Source organism: Meriones unguiculatus, chromosome 20 (assembly GCF_030254825.1).
Source record: "Meriones unguiculatus strain TT.TT164.6M chromosome 20, Bangor_MerUng_6.1, whole genome shotgun sequence".
NCBI classification, from domain to species: domain Eukaryota; kingdom Metazoa; phylum Chordata; class Mammalia; order Rodentia; family Muridae; genus Meriones; species Meriones unguiculatus.
Window position 1 is genome coordinate 46,426,718 of NC_083367.1, and position 22,396 is coordinate 46,449,113.

Below are 22,396 nucleotides of genomic sequence, written 5' to 3' on the forward strand. Positions count from 1 at the left end.
AAACAGGTGCATACTAGTAATCCCAGTAGGAAGAGCACCTGTTCAGTGCCAGACTGGTGGGTTCCATGTTAGCCTAGGCTACATAGCAAGACCATGTGTCCAAGAAAAATAAATAAATAAATAAATAATAAATAAATAAATAGAAGAAAGAAAAGAAAAAGATACAACTCTAAATGTTACTTTGATTTCACTTTAACTCGGCTTTTGTCAATGAGCTAAGTTGTATTCAAAAGCTAAGGGTGCAGTTTCTTCATGCTGCTTAGAGAGCACAGTGGACCTCCGGGACATTCAGCTCTCAGAGCAGCTACCAAGGACTAGAAAAGCGTCTGTGTGTGTGTGTGTGTGTGTGAGAGAGAGAGAGAGAGAGAGAGAGAGAGAGAGAGAAAGAGAGAGAGAGAAAACATTCCAGGCTCCAGTCAGGTACAGAGATGTGAACAAGGAATGGCACACAAAACTGGACAAGGACAGAAAGGGTTTGTAGAGTTTTGCTGTTTCTCTGGTTCTTACTGTTGCCTTTGATGGCTGGAAGTGACCCCAGAACCTTTCACACACTAGACATTCTACTATGAGTTCCTCCCCGGGACCCAGATTAGTGGTCCCTTCCTTAATTTTACTCAACATAATTTTCTATATTATTTTTATTCTGGGGGGGTATAGGTATTTTGACTGCATCTATGAGCTGCCATGTGAGTGCTGGGGTCAAACCCCAGGTCCTCTGCAAGAGCAGCCAGTGCTCTGAAGCACGGAGCCATCTCTCCAATACCTCAGGGCTGTTTTTTTATATGCAAACTAATTTCAAATTTTGTTGGGTCAAAAATGTTAATTATCAGTTGTATAAATACATGCTTGAGATAGCACACAAAGCTCCATCTTGTAGGTAATAAAGACTGTAGGGAATTTCAGATACACTCTTTTTCATTTAATCCTTTCACAAATTTGGATTGGGCCAAATTAACTTTTTTTTTTTTTTTCTGTTTGTTTTGTTTTTCAAGTCAGGGTTTCTCTGTGTAGCCCTGGCTGTCCTGGAACTCTCTGTAGAGAAGGCTAGCGTCAATCTTAGAGATTCGCCAGCCTCTGCCTCCTTGCGATTAAAGACACCTGCCACCTTGCCTGGCTCAGATGAAATCTTAAATGTTCCTGGTATAATAACTAATTTAAATAAGGCCACACCCCATGTAAAAGAAGTATTTGTACTGTCAATTGTATCACGTGGAGGTAAAAGTTTAGGCCTGTCAATTAACTAGATATCTGCGTAATTACTGAGAATGCACACACACACACAACTGTCGGCCTCCTCAACAGAGCAGACAGCTGTTGTTAGAGGACGATTCTTAGCAAGAAGTACAGTAAGTGTCGAAGCGGGCTGTGCTGGCTAGCTTTATGACACAAGCTAGGGTTAACTGGAAGGAGGGACTCTCAACTGAGAAAATGTCTCCGCAAGATCCAGCTGCAGGGCATTTTCTTCACTCGTGATTGATGGGGGAGGGCCCAGCCCATGGTGCGTGGTGCCATCCCCCGGGCAGGTGGTTCTGGGTTCAATGAGGAAGCAGGCTGAGCAAGCCAGGACAAGCAAGCCAGTGAGCAGCACCCCTCCACGGCCTTTGCCTGAGTTCCTGCCCTCATAGCTTTCGGTGGGGAACAGTTATATGAAACTGGGAGTGAAATAAGCCCTTTCCTCCCCAGGTTGCTTTTGGTCATCCTATTTTGTCACAGCCATCGTAATCCAAACTAAGACATGGGGCACGTGAGGTCGTGATTTCCTCAAACTTAACTGGCAATGAGCTCAAAAAGCTTTTAAGTTTTATGATTCGACTATTGTTACAACAACAACAAAAAGCAATGTTTACAAACACATGTTATTATCATAAGACTGAAATACTGTATGAAGATAAAACTTCAGAGTGCGATGCAGGCTGCTCCCACGGGTCTCACCGCATTTTATCTGTGGTGCTGGGCACCGAACCTGGGGCCTTTCTCACACCAGACAAGAGCACCACCACTTGGGCCTACACACACCAGGCCTCTCCTAAACATTTGATCGAGCTAAGGTCTCACTAAGTTGAACGCACTCTCTGCTCCAGGCAGCCCTTAAACTTGGCAATCCTCCTGTCTCAGCCTCCTATAGCCGAGTACAGCAGTCTATATGGTTCAGGGCAGACGTATCCAACCTAACTTCCCAGCCTGGAGCTTTCGATGCTGACTGAGACACGGGGTTTAGGGACTGAATTCATCTGTCCTGGGATTTTAGTACTTCTTATTGTCTGCAGCTTTTGAGCCAGCAGTTAATGAGCTCAATGACATATACATGCTTTCATCTATTGAGAGAGAAATCTCAAACCATACTGCACTTGGGTATCTATTGAGAGAGACATCTCCCTTTCAGGTCTCTGACTTTTGTTAGATAGGTGTTCCGTCACAGTGCAGGTCAAGACTGCTTCCCGATGCCACAGTTTTAATCAGAACCTAGAATTGCCTGGGGCTCCTAGCCAAATCCTAACCAGGTGGACTCTGCTAAGCCTCTGAGCCAGACAAGATCACGCATGTTGGGATGGAGCAGGCGTAGCTGAAGTATGAAATGTGGGTGTCTAGAACCCTCTGAAGGTTAATTAGGTAAATTCCTTGGAAGTGACCCCCTCCTCCTTCGAGGGGTGGATGGGGTGGGATGGAGACTGACTTAGAAATAAACAAAACCTCCCAGAACAATGGTGCTCCAGACCGTTCCCAGTGGCTAAGCTCTTGCTGCTAGGAACTTACATTAAGAGACTACAAAGCTTTCAAATATATTTCTCCAACCCAAGCTAACTCTTGCAGAAACAGTTTGTCATACAGCCGGAACATAAATAATCAGAGGCAGTAGTAACTTTCTGTAAGCTCCCATAAGGCTTAGTTCCACTTTGAAGATGGGCTCTAAACCTCCATGTCCAGGCAAATCTCAGCTGTAACAAACTCAAAACCACTGCAAACAAAGCACATTAGGGAAGGGCATAGAATCTCTAGAAACTGGCTTTATATACTGGGGTGGGCTGGGGTGGTAATTCGGTTTGGGCTGTTCCCTTGGGTCTGTGCTGATGTGAGTTAACATTAAATTTATCCTTTCTGTTTTGCTGTTGCAATGGCAGCCCAGTGGTATGAAAAGAAGGGAGGAAAGTTCTTAGCATGCTCTCCTCCAAACCAAGAAGAGAACAATAAGTATTTAAGGAAGATACCTGAGTATTGAGAAAAAAAATATTTTTTTAACACTTTACAGATTTCAGAGCATTTCACCAACTCCAAAATCTGTTGGCAAAATGTTCTTGTGGACTGTATACAGTTTACCCTCATTCATTCAAATGCTGATTTCTCTACCCCGCTATCTGGTTTCAATCCAGACATTGCACTGTGATGTTTATTCTAAGCATCTCCTATCTCAAGTTTGTATAACATGTCACCATTTGTTCTCTGTATTGCCAATAAGAGCCAAACAGCCAATGCTGAGCAGTACAGAGAATAGGGTGGGACATCCTGGTCTGGTGAGGGGTAGAGAAAGGACAGAAGAAGGATAGATCCATGAGGAGAGGATGGGAAACTTCAGGAGAAATTAACTGGTCCTAGGATATGACTGAAAAAAAAATGTAATGTGGGAAATCTGAATGGTAGGAAGCTATTCGGGCTTGGAGGTGTGGGATGGAGTAATTATTGCCCAGCATTGTGCTCTAGGGTAATAAAATAAATCCTAGTCTCTCTGTGTGGTGATTTGGGTATACAGCTGTCGAGGGAGTAACCACTGCTTTACTAAAATATAAATCAATATTAAACATTAATAATCTTTCAACAAAACTCATTCTTTCCACATCAAGAGCCTCCCGTGTGAGCATCATCCCCAAGTCATGGCCTGGGTCTCCATGGAGCTCATGGCAGTAAAGGAGGCAGCTTCGTAAAATGATAACCTTGGGACCAGCAGCAACAGATTTGTACAGGACTTATGGGAGCTTTGGTTAATTACATGAGGACGTAAAATCACTTCCTTGTCGCCTGACTACTCCCCCTGCTCTTCTCAAATATTTTGGCTTTGAGGAAGATATAAATCATGTATTTTCCTTACTAGAAAAAAAAAATGATAGCTCAAAACTCTAACATTGCAATAGTTAAGTAAAAGACATAATAAGGGATAGTGGAAAACTTAAATGTCATTTTTATATTTATTTCATTTTATATGTATTAGTGTTTGTTTCACACACATGTCACCACATACATGGTTAGTGTCTGAGGTGGTCAGAAGAGGCATTTGGCTCCCTTGGGCCTGTAGTTATAGATGGCTGTGAGCCACCCTGTGGGTGCTGGGAATCAAATCTGGGTCTTCTGCAAGAGCATGTGTTCTTAACCTCTGAGCCATCTCTCCATTTCCACAGATATTTTTTTTGAAAAGTTAAAGCAGAAGATAAAATCGACTATTTAAAAATGATTTCTCTTGGTTGGTTGTGGCGGCGGCGGAGGCAGACTGGGCAGGAGTTCAAGGTCATCCTGGCTGCCTGGCAAGTTGAAAGGCAGCCTGGGCTCCATGAGAGCTTGTCTCAAACCCTGCCTCATCGCACACACGTCATTTACCTCCTGCAGTGAAGTAGATGCCTTGAAAACCTGAGTCCGAATTCAGGAGGATGTGACCCTGAACTATAACCACCAAGGAGTCCAGGGAACAAAGGGGATGCTATTGTACCTAGAGAGAGCAAGTGGCTAAAATGGTACTGCCTGCACCCGCCATGACAGAGCCCTTCCCTGTGGAGATGACATTAACGCTGCAGACCTGTTGCTCTCCGCTTCACCCCCTGAGCATTGCGTGGTTTCCCCTTCTTCCCCACCCCCACTCAAGCCGAGGAAAGGACACTCCAGAGAGTCCCAGTGAAAGCCCACTGTTGCAGAGCATCCCTGCTTGTCCACTGTGCCACAGGTGAACTGTTCTTACCTCGGGCAAGGAAGAAGTATTCAAAGCTCACCAATAAGGCGTGAGTGTAGAAAAGCATGGCCGTGGGGCCAACAGGTCAGCTGGTGGCTCGCTGGTAACCAGCCTAGCCAATCAGTGAGCTCCATGTTCTGTGACAGCCCCTGTCTCAAAACTTAAGATGGAGACCAATTGAGGAGGATGGCCAACATTGACCTCTGGCCTCCATGGGCAAGGTCAGCCTGGATTACATAGTGAATTCTAGGCTAGCCTGGGCTACATAGCAAGGCCCTGCCTGCTTCTGCCCTCTGCCCTTTGTTTCCTGCCTCCTGACTTTCACCCCATCTCTCTCATATGGGTACACACAGAGATAAATGAAGTAAATATTTAACATAAGTGAGCAGGACTTTCAGCAAGGTCTTACCTTTAAATGGAGGTAATGACAGAAATTTCCCCCTCATTGAAAGAGCAACAATAAATGGCTAAAATAATGTAAGCTGACAAATGTTGTCATTTTCAGCAGAAACACTTGGCTGGAAACTGAAGTGATGTGAGAGACTTGCCATATTCAAAAGGAATACACACGGAGTCCATGTTTGAAAGGTCCCGCTTCAGTCATTTACAGATAGTCAAATGTTCACATTTGCACCAAGTATCAAAACTGTATTTAGGAGAAGTCGTGTGTGACGTTTCTGTTGAGACAGTCACGTGTAGCCCAGTTTGGCCTCTTAATTACTTATATTCCCTCTCACCTCTCAAGTACCGGGATTACAGGTATGTGCCGCTACATCTGGCTAAGCCTATCAACTGAGAACACTCCAGGCTGGCAGGAGGGCTCGCCAGGTTAAGGAACTGGCTGCCAAACTTGACCTGCCTTCAAACCCAGGGTCCCATGTGAAGTGCTGGGGGTGGTGGCGTGTGTCTGTGTGTGTTAAAGAAATAATGTAAATTTCAATCTATTAGACATTTTCCCAGACCCGTGAAAACTATGTTACTTCATAACTTCTTCATCCTGACGGTGGGAGGGCTAGCTCGGCGGTTAAGAGTACCTGCAGGAGGACCCAGGTTCTAATTCCAGATAAGGCTTACAACTATCTGTAACTCCAGTTCCAGGGGATCCAATGCCCTCTTCTGGCTTCCTAGGGTCCCTGCACACATGTGGTAGACAGACAGACAGACAGACACTCAGGCATACATAAATTATACATCTAGATAGACAGATGATAGATAGATAGATATAGATAGATAGATAGATAGATAGATAGATCTTCAAATACTTTATCTTGAATTCCACATTTTAAAATACAACATGATCAAAGAATTAGTGAATTTGAAGACTAAAAAAAAAAAATCTTCATGGTACCTCCCACGTAGAGGATCCCAAGCTTTTGCCTGCATGGTAAGTCTCTGTGGTTCTTGTTAAAATGCAGACAGGCAGGACTCACTCTCCTTGTCTGAATCCACAGACCTGAGGTGAAGTTCAGTGAGGCCTCTACTGAAATTGCCACACCAGGACAACTCAAGCAAGTAACCTGTAAGTCCCCAAGGGGAATGGAACTCCTGCAGGCCACCACCTAAAATATGGTAACAACTATGTGTGGGGGGGGGGGGGGGCGGCAGTTTCTGCCTCAGATCCTTCTCTGGAAGCTTCTGGTGGGGACTGATGCGTTGAAAACATGGACTCACTCCACAAGCACACCAGCGCACTGAGGACACCGAAGACAGACATGCACGACTGACCTGTTTCTTCTGGTATTTGTTCAATAGACTTAGAAACAAGGCGTAGCATCGGGAGTAGCTGGCCAGGGCTGCACAGCAGTCACGGTAAGAGGTTAGTTTGCTGCGGGAAACACCAAGTAGGAAAATCAGAATTAACGTTACTTTTTTTCTTTCTTTCTTTTTTTAAATTAGATGCACTTAGTATCATTGTCAATGCGGACCAAGAGGACTCATGAAAAGAAGTTCAGAAATGCCCCTGTACACTAGTCTAGAGAAAAAGCAAAGAGGCTCTGTCTGCTCTAGACTCTAGGAGATTTCTAAAGCCCCTTCCTTCGAGGGGCTGAGGACATATCTCGGTGGCAAACACTTGTCTAGCGAGCATGAGCCCCTGCGTTTGGTTCTCAGTACTGGGCGGAACCTGGAGGAGGGTAGCTATTGTCCTACCTCGCTTTCTGTTGCTGTGGTAAGTGCCATGACCAAAAAAAGCAATGGTAGGAAAGGGCTTACAATCCATCAAGGCGGGAACTAAACAGAGACCACGGAGGGAGGCTGCTCAGGCATTTGCTTCCCTGTCATCTGTTCTTCTTCTAGGACCCAGGACCAGCCGCCCAGCGGTTGAACCACTCCCAGTGGGCTGGGCTTTCTCACGTCAATCATTCATCAAGAAAAGGTCCCCGCAGACTTACCTACAAGGCAATCTTCTGGAAGCAATCCCTCAATTAAGGTTCCCGCTTTGCAGATGACTGACTCTAGGTTTGTGTCAAGTTGACAAACAAAAAACCTACCACCACCACCAAAAAACACCGAACCATCACATGTCTAGATAGCATGTTTAAAACAGAAGCTCAGAGATAGGCACAATATCTGCCTGGGTGACCATCAGTCTGTGGGTACCCCAGCAGCAGGTGGAACTGACATCAGCAAAACTAGCCCTTAGGACAAGCAGCCATGAGAGAGAGTAACAAGCAGCGAGCAAATCTCAAAGACAATGCTGAAAAGCCTACAACAAACAGGAAGCCATAGGTAAATTCTAGGTCAAGGGGCAGCACATCACTTTGTTTCCGATTTGACCATGCACAGGTCTGCTCGGCACCGGCGTCCTCCTCACAACCTTGCCTGGTCACGGTACAGCATGGCTGGTTGTCTAACTATAATGGCGGCAGCCAGGATCTGAGAAGTATGGGTCTGTTGTGCTTGGCAACTTTGAGACCAGCCTGGATAACACTGGAATACCAGGTCAGGGAGTGTGCGTATGTGTGTGTGTGCGTGGATGGACTTGGGTCTCTCCTCTACAACTGAACTCAGGTAGTTGGGCTTAGTGGCAAGTGCATTTACCTACTAAGCCATCTCACCAGCCCTTTTTGTTTGTTTGTTGTTTTGAAACAGAGCTGCATATAGCCTTGGCTGGTCTTGAACTCACCATATTAGCTGAGGATCTCACCAGCCTTTTTTTTTTTTAGGAAACAGAGTTGAATGCAGCCCAGGCTGGTATTGAACTCACTGTGTAGCCAAGGATGACCCTGAACTCCTAATTTTTCTGCTTCTACCTCTGAAAGTGCTGGGATGTGCCACACTCGGAGCTTAAAATATATTAATATGTTTCCCACATATTCTAAAACTTTTTAAAATATGTAACTTACAGCTCAAATAAATTGGAAAATCTAAAGCTACATCTGAATAAAAACAAAAAATTCTGCAAATTAAAATTTGTAAGATACAGCTAAAAGCAGCAGAGGAAAATTAATAGCCTTAATAATACCAAAAAGAAAGTAAATGAATTTCTAACTAAAGCAGACAGAAGAAAAACACAGCATTTTCACAGAGGGTAAAAGAAGGGGGGTTAGTATGGACAAAGGCAGGAAGAGTAAGAGAGAAAACATACAATGAAATGGATCAACACATCTATTTATTCTTTGCAAAAAAACAAAAAACAAAAACAAAAACAAAAACAAACACTAATGAGCCGGGGCTGGAGAGGTGGCTCAGCAGTTAAGAGCCCTCACTGCTCTTGCAGAGAACCCTGTTCAGTTTCCAGCAGCCACACAGTGCCTCAGCCTGTAACTCCAACCCCAGAAAATGAGGCAGCATCTTCGTAACTCTCAGATCACCAGGCATATACATACACACAGGTACTAACAGTATTCATAAGATTATGTATATATATGGAGTTTCTCTATTTAACAGCCCCACCTGTCTTAGAACTCCCTTTGTAGACAAGGCTGGCCTCAAACTCACAGAGATCCTCCTGCCTCTGCCTCTCAAGTAAAATAGTAATAATTAAAAAAAAAAAGAGCTAATGTCTGTCAAACCTTTGGCAAGCAAGGCTGATCAAGGAAAAATTTTAAATGATTAAAAGTCAAACTAAACATGAAAAGCAATTTTAATAACAAAGAGGCCACATAACATGGGAGCAAAAAGTACAAATTCTAGAGTCAAAATGCCTGGCCTGAACTGCGTGCAGCTCTATGACCTGCAGATTGTGACTTTAGAAAAAAGCGACTGCATGTTTCTGTGCCTCAGTTTCCTCCTATGTGGGATGAGGGTGACAGTAACGGTACCTATTTGGTTAGCACCTGGAAAACACTTAGAAGACTGCCCAGCACACAGTAAGTACAGCACAAACATTAAAACTGTATCCTTAGGGATGATTTTACTGACCACAATGAAGATTGGTTAATCGAGGGGCTAGAAACTGACCCTAGGCTAGGCAAACGCTCTGCCACAGAGCTACGGCCACTACATATTGTTTTATTTTTTTGAAACAGGATTTTACTACATATCCCAAGCTGGTCTCAAACCACCAGTCACCTCAGCCACCCACAAGCTGGGATGGAACTGTTGAGCGTTGACTGAATGTGTTACGGGAAAAATGAAATTCTCAAAAATAAAACGGTCTGAAGCCAGACCAAGTGGAAAACATGACAGCGTGTATGCTCATTAGACAAGCGCGTTAGGTAGCCGTGGGGGCCAGAGGAAGGAGGGCCATTGGAGCTCAGAGGCTTGGGATCAGATGTGGCAATGCAATGAGACTCTAGTGTGTCTGGACGGGGTGGGGGGGGGAGTGGGAAGTAAAGAAGGAACCATTAATTAATTGAATCAGTCGCTATTAACCACACATACTTTGATTACATGTTCCCACTCATTTTATGACTTATAAACTCATAACTGGGAACACAAAAATAATGTGATAAAGGGAAAGGCAAACGTGTGTCAGTTAACTAAAATTCAACGCTGCATAATATCTTACCATAAGAAAAACCCCCCGGAGGCGGAGGGAGCTAGATAGAGCTCTGTGAGTTGGAGGCCAGCATGGTCTATGCATTGAGATCTCGTTTCCAAAGGGCACTGAGGGGAGCCTACAATTATTTTCAGCTGGTGAGCCCATAAACTAATCCTGTAGAGTGAGGAAGAAGACAGCCAGTTCTCTCCAGTTTTGTATTAGAGTCCTAAATGATGCAATAAAGACGGGTTCCAACAGCACTTGGGGGGCTGAGGCAGGATTTCAAGGGGTTCAAGGCCAGCCTGGACTATGGGGTGGGGACTATCTCAACACAGAAATAAATTAACTAATTAAATTAAAAATATTTTAAAGAGGTGAGGGAAAAGTTGCAATATTTTGACAAAGAACAATAATCATTCTCATTTACAGAAAATTTTCGTAGACAATAGAAGAGAATCTACAGACATAATGGTTACCAGATTCCCAAATATAAAATTAATAGGTAAATATGATTGTATTTACAATCATCAGTATAGCCTATGAGGAAGTGACTTTTTTCCTTAGGACACAGAAATACATCTTGAAAGGATGTAAAATCCTTATAGAGATATTTAGAAAATTGTATTAAAGGAGATAAAAAACAAACAAACAAAACAAAACAGGTGAGGTGGCACATACCTATACTGTTAGGACTTAGGATAAGATGATAAGACAATAGGACTGGACTTTGGAGTACAATGTAAGACCAGAGAGAGAAAGAGAGAGAGAGAAGGAGGGGGAAGGAGAGTGAGGAGAGGGAGGAGGGAGAGGGGGAGAGAGGAAGGAGAGGGAGGAGGGAGAGAAAGCTGTAGGGGAATCTTCTTAGACGATCGTTAGCCAAGCACATAGAACGGAAAACGTAAAGGCATAATTTAAAGGCATTTCTGAAATGTATCAACATCCAGCTACTTTCAGACAACCTAGATTCAAATGATTACCACACGTGAAACAGAAAGAGTGCAAAGGTGACCAGTGCCTGTGTGGGTCCAAGCTCAGACAGCCGACACAGAACTCTAAGAATGTAATGTTAGAACGAAGCTGCATAGGCAGCCTGGCCCTCCTCAGGCAGACCCGTACAGCACCCACTTAGCATTGCCTGCTAATCTTACCAGAGAAGCACCGGCACCTGGGGAAGTGAGTTTCCGTCAGAAGGGGTGCCAGTCACTTATCCAGCTCCCCAAACTTTTCCCTGCCTCCTGCCTGGGAACCAGAGGGCCTGGCCCAGCTATGGGTGTGAGCTGTGCAGTCTCGCTCATCAGAACCTAGAAGAAGAAGGCCCACTTTTGCCACGTACAGTCTTATTCCTCTCTTCAGAGTCTCCACCATGTGTCTGTCTGTATTTCCATGGCGTCCGCATCTCCTAATGGACTCCATGCTCCAACAATCCCTTTCAGTGTCCTTCTTGAGCCCCCATCAAAGACCTTTCAAAAATGACTATTACAAACTAAGTCAGCTCAGGCTTGAATCAGCGATCTCCTTTTTGAGTTAGAGCACTTAGGTAGCATTTCCTGTATGCCAAAAAGTTTGACATGTTTCAGGGTACATAGTTCTTTATTCCAAGGGGCGAAGAAGACACTCAAGCAAAATAAAAAACACCTTAGACTAGTTCACAGCCTTCCTAGGTTCTAAGTGACTGGCAATTCATAATCTTAGGGTTGCATCACACTCACACAAGAAATCAGCTCTAACTGGCTATTTTAAACTACATTCAAAATGTTGCCTGTAGATGAACTTAAATGCAAAACAAACAAACAAACAAACAAACAAACAAAAAACGAGTCCTTTCCAGTCATACACACAAATACCAGAGAGAACTCAGCATATATATTGGCATTTGCTCTAGTTTGCTGTGGGGAAAAAAAATCGACTAAAACCAACTTGGGGTAGGAAAGGGAAAGGGTTTATTTGGCTTATGTTTCTCCGGCACAGTTCATCACTGGAAGTCAGAGCAGACACTCAAACAGGAACCTGGAGGCAGGAACTGGGGCCAACCCCAGAGAGAAGCAGTTTAGCGCTTGCTTCCCATAGCTTGCTCAGCCTGCTTTTCCTAGAACCCAGGCCCACCTGCCCAGGATGGTGCCTCCCAAGGTGGGCCGGGCCACATTAATAAGGAAAATGTCCCCATGGCCACGCCCACGGGCGATCCTCGGAGGCACTTCCTCAGTTGAGGTTTCCTCTTCCGAGGTTACGAAACCTGACGGGTGTACGTTTTTTTTCAGCGAGGTCTCTTACGGCTACCTACCTAAATATCCTGGCAATGTTGGTACAGACGTCCTTGTCGTCCCTGTACTGCTCCATCGCTGTGCAGAGCTGGGGAATGGCCCCCAGGTCCAGGAGCTTGCTTCTCGTCAGAGGGGAGTCCACCAGGTTTCTCAGCGTCGCCGTCGTCTAGGAGAACATAGGCTCCTGTCATTCTCTTAAAGCCTAACAGAGGGTGTCACCGCTCCGAGGCCTCCCCCAAGTCCCAGCCCGCCCCGCCCCCAGGGACGGGGGAGGGGCCTGTGCACAGAAGCACCAGATGAGGACAAAGAAGCTGGGAGCAGTTCAAATGTAAAGAATGGAAGGCTGCCAGACAGTGGCAGACACCTGTAATTCCAGCAGAAGGATGCAACACTGTTACATGTTCAAGGCCAGCCTGGACTACAAAGGGACCCCGTCCCAAACAAACCAATACAAAAACATGTGGATGGAATGTTGATATCTTTTTAGGTGAACAGATTTACCAAACCCTCAGAGCATCCACCACATCATCATCCTCTCGTCTTTGACTGACCCTGTCATAAACGCAAGAAAACTGCATACTAGAGCCTTCCCACTCCACATTCTTTTTAATTTCTTTTCTTGTTTTTACTATTTTTATGGAGAGGGGGAGGGGGCTGCCCACACCCTGTAGCAGTCGTGCGGAACTCGGGGAACAACTGTGGGAGTCAGTTGTTCTCTGTTTCTACCACGTGGGTTCCAGGGATCTGATCTAGGTCATCAGGCTTGGTGACAAGCGCCTTTACCCACTGAGCCATCCACCAGCCCTGAAATTCTTTGTTGCTGCACCTGTTGTTTTGAGACAGGATCCTGGGCAACCCAGGCTTGCTATGTGGCTGTGGCCGACCTTAAGTTCTGGGCCTCCTGCCTCTACCTCACTGAGAGCACAGGGAGGCAGCCCTGAGCCTGACTTCCCCCTCTAAATTCTTTTCAGTAGCACTGAATAATGATGAAGCCAATAGTTACATAAGACTGTTAATCTCATTTTATTCAAAGAGGCAAAGTTCTGAGTTTTTACAAACTTGTCACATTTTGTTAAAAAGTTTTGTTTTGTTTCCAGAAAGCTTTCTACTTTGGGCTTCTGTCTGATGGTCAAGGAGAGAGCAACTCAGTAAGTGTGTTATAGTGGTTTTGCTGTCTAGTAATTTTAATTTTCAGTGTGATCTTTTCCTGTAAGATTGGTGGCAAGGTGCTGGTGAAATGTCACTCAGTCACCCAACTTGAGCCTGGCTCGGTTCCTCACCCTCCCACAGTACAGTTTTTCTCATCAGTCTGGTGGGGTGGTACAGACTGGTTGTCTTATTAGGGTGAGGTGAGGTGTGACTGACTGACTGGTAAGGTGTGACTGACTGACTGTCTTTTCCTGGTGAGGTGAGGTGTGACTGACTGGTGAGGTGTAACTGACTGACTGTCTTTTCCTGGTGAGGTGAGGTGAGGTGAGGTGTGACTGACTGACTGTCTTTTTCTGGTCAGGTGGGGTGAGGTGACGTGGGACTGACTGACTGTCTTTTCCTGGTCAGGTGAGGTGTCATTGACAGACTGTCTTTTCCTGGTGAGGTGAGGTGTGACTAGCTGACTGGTGAGGTGAGGTGTGACTGACGGACTGTCTTTTCCTGGTGAGGTGAGGTGTCACTGCCTGGTGAGGTGGGACTGACTGGTTGTCCTATCGAGGTGAGGTGAGGCTCCAGGCCGTGGCTGTTGTAACATGTATCGTCCGAGGCAGCCCCTCTCATTCCCCTCCAGAAATAACCAGGCACCATAGACGTACTGGTTCACCTTAGTCTAGAGCGGTGGTTCTCAACCTTCCTGCCGCTGCCGCCCTTTAACGCAGTTCCTCATGTTGTGGTGATCCACCCCCAACTGCACAATTATTTTTGTTGTCATTTAATAACTGTCATTCTGCTACTGTTAGGAACTGTAATACAAATATTCACGTTTTCCTGTGGTCTTGGGTGACCCCTGAGAAAGGGTCATTCGACTCCCAAGTCTTGACGCACACATTGAGAACTGCTGGTCTAAATGATGACTCCCACATTCCTTTCACCCAACCCCGAGGAGACCAGAGAAACAGTGCTAGGGTGACTGCTATCTCTCCCCAGGGCAGGCAGCCCCCACGGGAGCCAGGACCATGCGTGTGAGGACGATTTATTGCCTCTGTCTGCCATGGCTGAAAAACTGTGGTTGAGGTAGATGATACAGTCGCCTTTCTCCCTCACCTCCTAAACGTTAGGACCTAGAGGGTCACACTTTCCCCAGGAACCATTATTTCTTATTCAAACCCTCATCTATCCCTTTCTACTCTTGTGTCTCTTCTCACTATGAAAAGACTCATGGCCTGACCGTGGCCTCACGATGGTCTGGTTGTTCGCAGTCACTCAGATGTCACCTCCAGAAGGACTCTGCGCCATGTTCTGCCTGGCTGTCTGCTTTGGGCCATAGTGTCAGGTGCGCCGTGTTTGCCTTTTAGACACTGAGCCCCCAAGTCCAGACTGGTCCACACATTCGAAAAAAATCTCCACGCCTCCTGCGCCTCCTCTGGCTGCTACCATCTCCCCCACAACTTTATGTCTTGCCAACCTCTATGTCCCCCTCAGTAGACACCACCTGCCCTCTTTCTTTGTCCAGCTCCTCCCCAAGGCCATCTGGTGGCTTTCAATCGAGCCACAATGAGGGGCTTTCAAAACCTACCCTGCCTGATCTCCAAGGGACCGAGACCAAGGGACAATGTCCGTATCCTACAGGCCCTCATGTCCTCAGTCTGTGACTCCAAACTCACCTCCTGTACCTCCCTCTCCTCCTCTCCTCCATGCAACACGCTTAGCCCCTCCTGATCTGTGCCTTTCAACGGACAGCTTCCTCCACGCAGCGTGTCTCCCTTAACTGCTGGCTGCCTCTTGCTTACCTGCAGGGCCCGGCTAGGTCCACTTACTTGCATGAAGGGCTTACTGACTAGCCAGTGCCTCTTTTCTGTGTCAAAACCACCCTGCTGCAGCCTCCCTTGGCAATCATTTTATATATATTATATATATGCTAATTATAAATCATATATTGCATATTAATTATCTAAGTATGTATCCATGGGAGAGGATGTTCATGAAAGCAATGTGTGCATATATATGTGTGTATATAAATATGTATATATACATTACTTTCATGCTCCTCCTCTCCCATGGATATATACTTAGATAATTATTATATACGATTACAAACATATTTTATATAAAATTCATAAGATGATATATAATTATATTGCCTATTAATCAATCTATAACTATATATGATTTAAAAATATTTAATATACATCTACATGTATATATACACACAATATATGTGTACATGTATATATATGTATCTTTCATGCATCTCCTCTCCCAAGGAGAACTCCATTACATACTTAGGTCTTGAGGATTTATTTCCTTTTATGTGTTTGAGTGTTTGTGTGCATGTGTGTATGTGCACCATGGAAGTTTCTGGTGCCCCAGAGGCCAGAAGAGGGTATGAGATTCCCTGGGACTGGAGTTAGACTGCCACCACGTGGGAAGGGAACCTGAGTCTTCTACAAGTGCAGCAAGTACTTTCAGCTTTGGAGGCATCTCTCCAATCCCATAATCCAAAGCTTTTCAGTGTTTAGCTGCTGGCAACTGGGTGAATGAATCCTAGAGGGAAGACGGAACGATGGGAGAAGGAGGGAGGCGAAGTTTCCCATTTAAGAGACTTCTGGTAAGGAGAGGTTAGAGTGGGAGGCTGGGGGAGGGGTCCATGGTGTCACAGGCCAGTAATCCCAGGGCTTAGGAAGTCCAGGCAGGGGAATCAGGAGTTCAAGATCAACCTCCACCATAAGACAGCAGTGTGAGGCCAACCTCGGCTACCATCTCAAAAATGCAGGACTAGAGAGGATCTCTTTTTGTCTGTTAACTTTTGGGTTTCAGGACAGGGTTTCTCTGTGTAGCCCTGGCTGTCCTAGAGCACATGCTGTAGACCAGGCTGGCCTAGAACCGGGAGACCCGCCTGCCTCTGCCTCCGGAGTGCTGGGATTATAGGTGTGTGCCGCCTTCGCCCGGCTACAGAGGCTCTCTTAAGGGGCACTGCTCTTGCAAAGGACTGCTCCAAGCAGCCTGACTCCCTGCACCCAAATGTGTATACATGCGGATGGACATGTAACACTGATTAGAAGAACGAGAACACAATGACTGTTGTTTAAAAAGAGAGAAGATCCCTCACTGGTAAGAGCAGGGATTAGAAGATGTCTGGTGCACAGCGAGGCAGGTGGATGCCTAAGAGAGCAAGGCTAGCCTGGTCCCCAGAGTGGGTTCAGAACATAAACAAACAAACCAGGCCTGGGAGAACGGTCTGAAAGAGCCAGGCAGAAACATCCAGAAGCCCTCTGCTCTGACAGCAGCGTAAACCTTACTCCCCAGTTTAAAGTTGATTGGTTAATAAGAAAGGCTGGACAGCAAATAACTGGGCAGAAGAGAAGAAGGCCGAGGGAAGGTTCCCAGGGCTTGGGGGCTGAAGGGAGAAGGGGAAGAGGCAGGAGAGGAAGCTGGAGATGAGGAAGTTGCCGTGGGGCAGTGGGGACTGTGACCACATGACCATGAGGGCTGGCCCGATGGAACAGAAGCAGCTCAGGCAGCGACAGTTACGGCATGTAACTTGGGGTGTGTTGCTGGGAAAGAGCAGAGTGGCTTAGAGGGTTGATACCTGCCCAGTTATTGTGCTTTAAAGCTGTTTAATCTAAAAGGTCTGTGTGTCTTCTATTTGGAAACTAAATGGTCTGAAGTGGGGTAGAAAACCCAAATAGTTATTTAGAAGCAACGGGGGTGGTGGTGGTGGTGGTGGTGGTGATGGTGAATCCCCTTAAACAATAATGTTTACTATAAAAAAAAAAAAAACCTCTGCAGCTACCACTCTCCTTTCTAGTGTGTGGGTGCTGAGTCCTCCCTCCCAGTGTGTGTGTGTAACAATGTGTGTGGTCCTCAGATTTTTTTTTTTTCATGAGAAAACTGGAGAAGCAGGATGAGGGGAGGGTCTGGCTAGATAGCACAGCAATCAGAAAGACGAGCTCCAAACCTCATTCTGACCTTCACTCCAACTCCTGAGTTCATTTCACGTAAGTGAAAATTTTAGACCCAATAAAACCTCAGTAGTTAACAGGCAGGGCTTGGAGCTGCGCCAGCATGGCTCTCGGCCTGGCCTGTGCTCTGTGGGTGGTTATCTTCCATTCCGGGCAGCCCACCCATCGGGCCTGTCGTGCAGGCCAGAGGAGTCCAAGCTTCACTCAGGGATATGTTTGCTCCTTCCTTCCTCCCTCCTCTGGTTCCCAGGTCCCCTTAGCTGTGGTTACTTCATGTCCATCAGCTCTTAAGCCGTTTTAAATCCTTTCTTTAAAGAAAGCAGAGGTCACCTGAGGCCCATTTAGCTTCTCAACCACCAAGAAACAAAGGGAAAAACACAAGCTGCAACTCTTCTCTCTACAACAGGTGAGGTGGACGGAGGCAGGAAGCAGCCCAGGGAAAGGAGGAACTGAGCTGATGATCCACCAGAGAACTGAACAGAGTTCAGTGTCCCCACTTTTGCTAGGTGGTGACTGGAACAAAGGGGACCTAATTGTTTTATTTTTTCATTTATCAAGGGAGAAACATTCCACCTTGGTCATGGTTATTTATTTCCTGAACTATGACTGAGCTTTGCTTGGTACATTTCTGGTCCCCGATGCACCATCCTCAACCAGGTAAGATACCCCACAAGCTTGGCAACGCTGCCTGTCTTACACTGAACTAGTTGAGTTTTGAAGTCTCACCAGGCAATCAGTGTCAGGGGACTCATCCTTACTGTAGTTTACATTTTGGTGCTAGGAACAGAACCGAGGTCCTTGTACTTGCAAAGCAAGCACTCTATGTGAAACCAAAACCCCAACCCTAGCAAACTCATTTTAACAGAGGAAAGTACATTAAGAAGACATTAGGGCTGGTGGTGATGGCCCACACCTTTTAAGCCCAGCGCTTAGGAGGTCTGCAGATCTCTGTGAGTTCCAGGACAGCTATACAGAGAAACCCTGTCTCAAAAACAAAACAAAACAAAACAAAAAACAAAGAAGTAGGATGAGGAGGAGAAGAGATTAGATAATTTATACAGGCTCAAACAGCCTAATTAACTGATTTATTTATTATTTATATCGTATTCTGCCTACATGTATGCTTGAGAACCAGAAGAGGGCACCAGCTCTCATTGTAGATGGTTATGAGCCACCATGTGGTTGCTGGGAATTGAACTCAGGACCTTTGGAAGAACAGCCAGTGTTCTTAACCTCTGAGCACCTCTCAAGGCCCCTCAAACAGCCTTTTATAAGCAATATAGCCAGCCCATTTCAGAACGCCCTCTTAGCCCCTCAGGCTAAAAAAGCTGGTGAGTGTCCCAGGAACTTAAGGCTCAGTCAGGGACCCTGCCGGAGAAGACTCATTTTCCCAACTGTGAAAAAGCATCTTTCAAAGAAGCCTTTGGGAGCACTACAATTAAGGAGTCTGGGAATTACTATGCTTCAACCACAGCCAGCATCAGGATTCCGTTTTCTTCTTTGATATAGCAAAAGGTGTTAGGCAAACGGGCTCGGTAGCCATCGCTCCATTTGCTGCTTGAAACAACCAATGCAGCAGGCAAGAGGGGAATTGTGTTACTTGCTTTTAGAGGAAGGACGTCTGCCAGCCTCCGGGTGGGCTGGGGTCCTGGCCTCCTTGCCCATCGCTTTCCCCATTCTATCTGGCACCTGTCTCTGCGCACATTTCTTTTCTTTCTCAGTTGTAGAATATCCATCCTTCAGATCCCTCAAGTTTTAGCTCAAGTGCCAATTGCAAAATGGTTCACCTCCCACCAATGCTGCGAGAGGATGGCCACAGCCACCAGAGACCACTCCTGGCTGAAAACCCAGGGCTGCGCTATTTCCAACCTCCACTCAACCCATCTCCCTCTATTAATAAAAAGCACACTCGTTCTTTTGGACTTTTGCCCAAAAGAGACCACATCTGTGCCTGGATCCAAGCCTCTGTGGTAACCAGGAGGTTTCACGATGTCACACACGTGGTGAATATAATCTGGCAGAAATACACGACAACACACATGAAAATGTTAGACACAAAAGTCTTCCGAGACTCTCATGGGAGCCCATGAAGGCATACGCACAGGGAAGAGCTGTTGGTTCGCACGCCTGCTGAGGCCGACCCCACCACATCTCCTACCCAGGGCCTTTCTCTCCAGCCGGAAGTGCTCCTACCCTTGCCCACCCATGATGCCCTACTTTGAGACTCTAGCAGGAGCCTGTGTTTGCTGTTCTGTTTACTACCTGGAGGTCCTTTTACCTCAGGGGAAAATAATCACATGACTGATCCTACTAATTTTTTGCTTGGGTTTGAGACAGGATTTCTCTGTGTAGCCCCTGACTGTCCTAGAATTCACTACGTACATCAGGCTGGCCTGGAGCTCACAGAGATCTGCCTGCTTCTGCCTCCAGAGTGCTCAGATTAAATGTATATGCCACCATCGCCCAGAGATCCTTCTAATTTTAATAACCATGTTTCATTAAGACAGGAGAGAATCTGGAAGTTGTGTAGATTACACAGAATGTCAACATGTCAAAACAAGGAAATAATACATGTTTGGAGAAAGAATGGGTGTGGTGTACTGTTGTGGTTCTATCAGCGGGGAGACAGGGACAGCCTCCTCAGGAGTGCCAGGTCATCTAGCAATCATCTCGAAAGCCAAAACAACTAAGTGATGAAATGATAACACGGGCTTTTCCCGATTGCACGTTAAAAGTCAGTGACATATTTTTTTTCATTGCCACAATGAACATATTCACAGTACAGGGAGGTGACAGGGCCAAGGGGACATAATACATTGGCAAGCAAATGGCTCCTTACTCCCTGGATCTTCCCGGCTGCAGAGGAAATATCTTTAGCGTGTTTTTCCTGGCCATACTGTGCTCTACACATCCTTCCGGGTTGGTGGCTTTGTCCGGGCCTGTCCTGGCTCTGCTTCTCCCTTCCTCTTGTAAAATCAAGCTGCCGTCACAATGTATTATCTTCTGAAACTCTAGGGACAGACAGAGCTTGGGACTGGGTAGACAAACAGCTCCCTTGCATAGTTCAGAACCTAAGGCATGATGGGATCAGGAAAGCAGAGGTCTCCCCACATCTTCAGACCTGCTGTCCTTAGAGAAGCAAGCACGAGCTGCCATTGGCAAGCAGCTTCCCGAGACAGGTCAGAGGAGGGAAAGGAAGTGCCTGGACTGAATGCCTGCTCTGTGGTATCAACGTGAGCAAGTGGCCAGTTGCCATGGCGGATAAAGCATTCCTTTACAGGAAGGGACATTCATAAGTGAAAAACAGTTGCCCTGTTTCAAGAATAAATAAGTCGTCATGATTTGTACATAATTAAAAAGCCATAATTAGCAAGCCCAGTAACCAATAACCTGGATCATGCCCCCCCCCCAAAAAAAAAGTATCATCTAACCTTTAGGAACATTACGTGAAGGTTTTGATAAGGTCCTCTCGTTATAAGATGTCACCCTGGGAGAGGCTGGAGGGTTGGTCCTTGGGACTTCGCTGTACAATTTTCACATCTTGTGGATTTCTATTTAGTTAAATATAAAAGCTTTTTTTTTTTTTTTTTCATCTTTTCAAGCTCACATTTCTCCTGCCTCAGCCTCCTCTACAGGTTGCGATGACAGGCACATCAGCCTCACCACGCCTGGTTACCGGTCAGTCTCTCTGACAAGGGTGACTCTGGGTCAGGTCTCAGTTCGAAGGCTCTGCACTCCCAAAGACTGTCCTTTACAGTTAAAGATGGAGCCTGGCACCTCATGATCAGCTTCTGTAGATCAACCTGTTTCTTCTTGCTGCTCCCCGGGGGGAGGCAGTTTCCTACAGGCCTCGAGGGACCTGACCTTTCGGCTGGCCTGCGTTCCTCTTTCTCTTTGCATCCATGAGTTTAACAAACGTGTAACCGTTTACAGCTTTACTTGTGCTTTCGCCAGCTTCTGGCTTCCGTGCACGGGGGGAAGGGAAGGCCAGTTCCTCTGAGCATCCCATATCGTCAGAACGCCAGAATTCCATGATGTGTGCCTGTCTGATGTAAACGAGCGGAACTCCAGCTGTGTGGAAGTATGTGAGCTACAGGCTACTATTTTCTTGTTACAGGGATCACTGAAAGGTTCTCCCCGCACACAGCTGCTGTGGACCGTACCTCACCATCCAAACACGGGAGATGATTGCCTCTTGGCATTAGCCAGCGAGCACACTTGTTCACCCCAGCCTTCAGAACCAGTAACTCCACAACAAGGCATTCTGAGAAACAGCTTTGTTCAGCTGACAACAATATAGTCCTTGAGGTTTTCATAATAACAAGATGATATTTTCAAGCCAGAAAGCACAAGGGGGGAGGGGCAGGGCGGGGCGGAGGGGGAGGGGACACCAGCGGGCACCGACGGACAGCGTCTGCAACCCAGACGGCATTCAGAGCTTTGACGCACGTTCTGCGGCCTCGATGCCAGGCTTGCACGCTGCGGGCTCTGACACAGGCCTAACGTCATCCTGTCATCCCGTTTCCCCAAAGCTACCTCAGTGGAGCCCCGTAAGTGAGAAGAAATCAAAATCGCCTGCTGCTGGGCCCTGAGGTTTGCGCAGCACTTGGGAAACTGGAGTCAAAAGAAAAGGATGCAAAGTATTCAAACTGGAAATAAGTGAGGTGCCAGGATGGGGGGGGGGTCTGACAGGGAAGTCCTGGGAGCTAAGAGTCATGGGGTGCAGTGTGTCTCCCATGCTGTGGAGAGTGACCTTGGGGCAGAAGGAGTGGTGGGTGTGAAGGAGATGGCCGGACGCTGCCCTGAGAAAGTCTTCGTGCTGTTTCTCATGTGGGAGTACGGGGCTGTGCGTGTGTGTTCGCCTCCTTTGGGGTGAAGCTATGATGCTCACATTTTATTATTCATAAGGTAGAAAACAGCTTCTAGTCTGTTTTCTTTCTGTAACCAAAAAAAAAAAAAAAAAAAGAAAGAAATTGTTTGCTGTTCTTTCTCGCGACAGAGCTTTTTTGGTGTAGCCTTGGCTGTCCTGGACTTGCTCTGTAGACCAGGTTGGACTTGAACTCACAGAAATCCATCTGCCTCTGCCTTCCACGTGCTGGGATTAAAGGCGTGAGTCACTGCTGCTCAGCTTAAGATATCTATCTATCTATCTATCTATCTATCTATCTAT

The 22,396-nt window shown here is 46.3% G+C and overlaps 1 protein-coding gene and 1 long non-coding RNA gene across 2 annotated transcripts in view; one reads left to right on the forward strand and one right to left on the reverse strand.

Annotated features, from left to right (window-relative positions):
- Positions 1-22,396, reverse strand: part of Armc2 (armadillo repeat containing 2) — a 107,217-nt gene that overhangs the window by 26,708 nt on the left and 58,113 nt on the right. Inside the window, exons 11-12 of the mRNA XM_060373246.1 lie at positions 12,136-12,281; positions 6,656-6,755 (exon numbers count right to left, since the gene is read on the reverse strand). Of these exons, the coding sequence (XP_060229229.1) occupies positions 6,656-6,755; positions 12,136-12,281 (246 nt within the window). The remainder of the gene's footprint in view (positions 1-6,655; positions 6,756-12,135; positions 12,282-22,396) is intronic.
- Positions 13,196-21,493, forward strand: LOC132649471 (uncharacterized). The gene is made up of 3 exons (XR_009587917.1): positions 13,196-13,263; positions 17,785-17,883; positions 21,344-21,493. It is a non-coding gene; the product is annotated as an uncharacterized LOC132649471 (long non-coding RNA).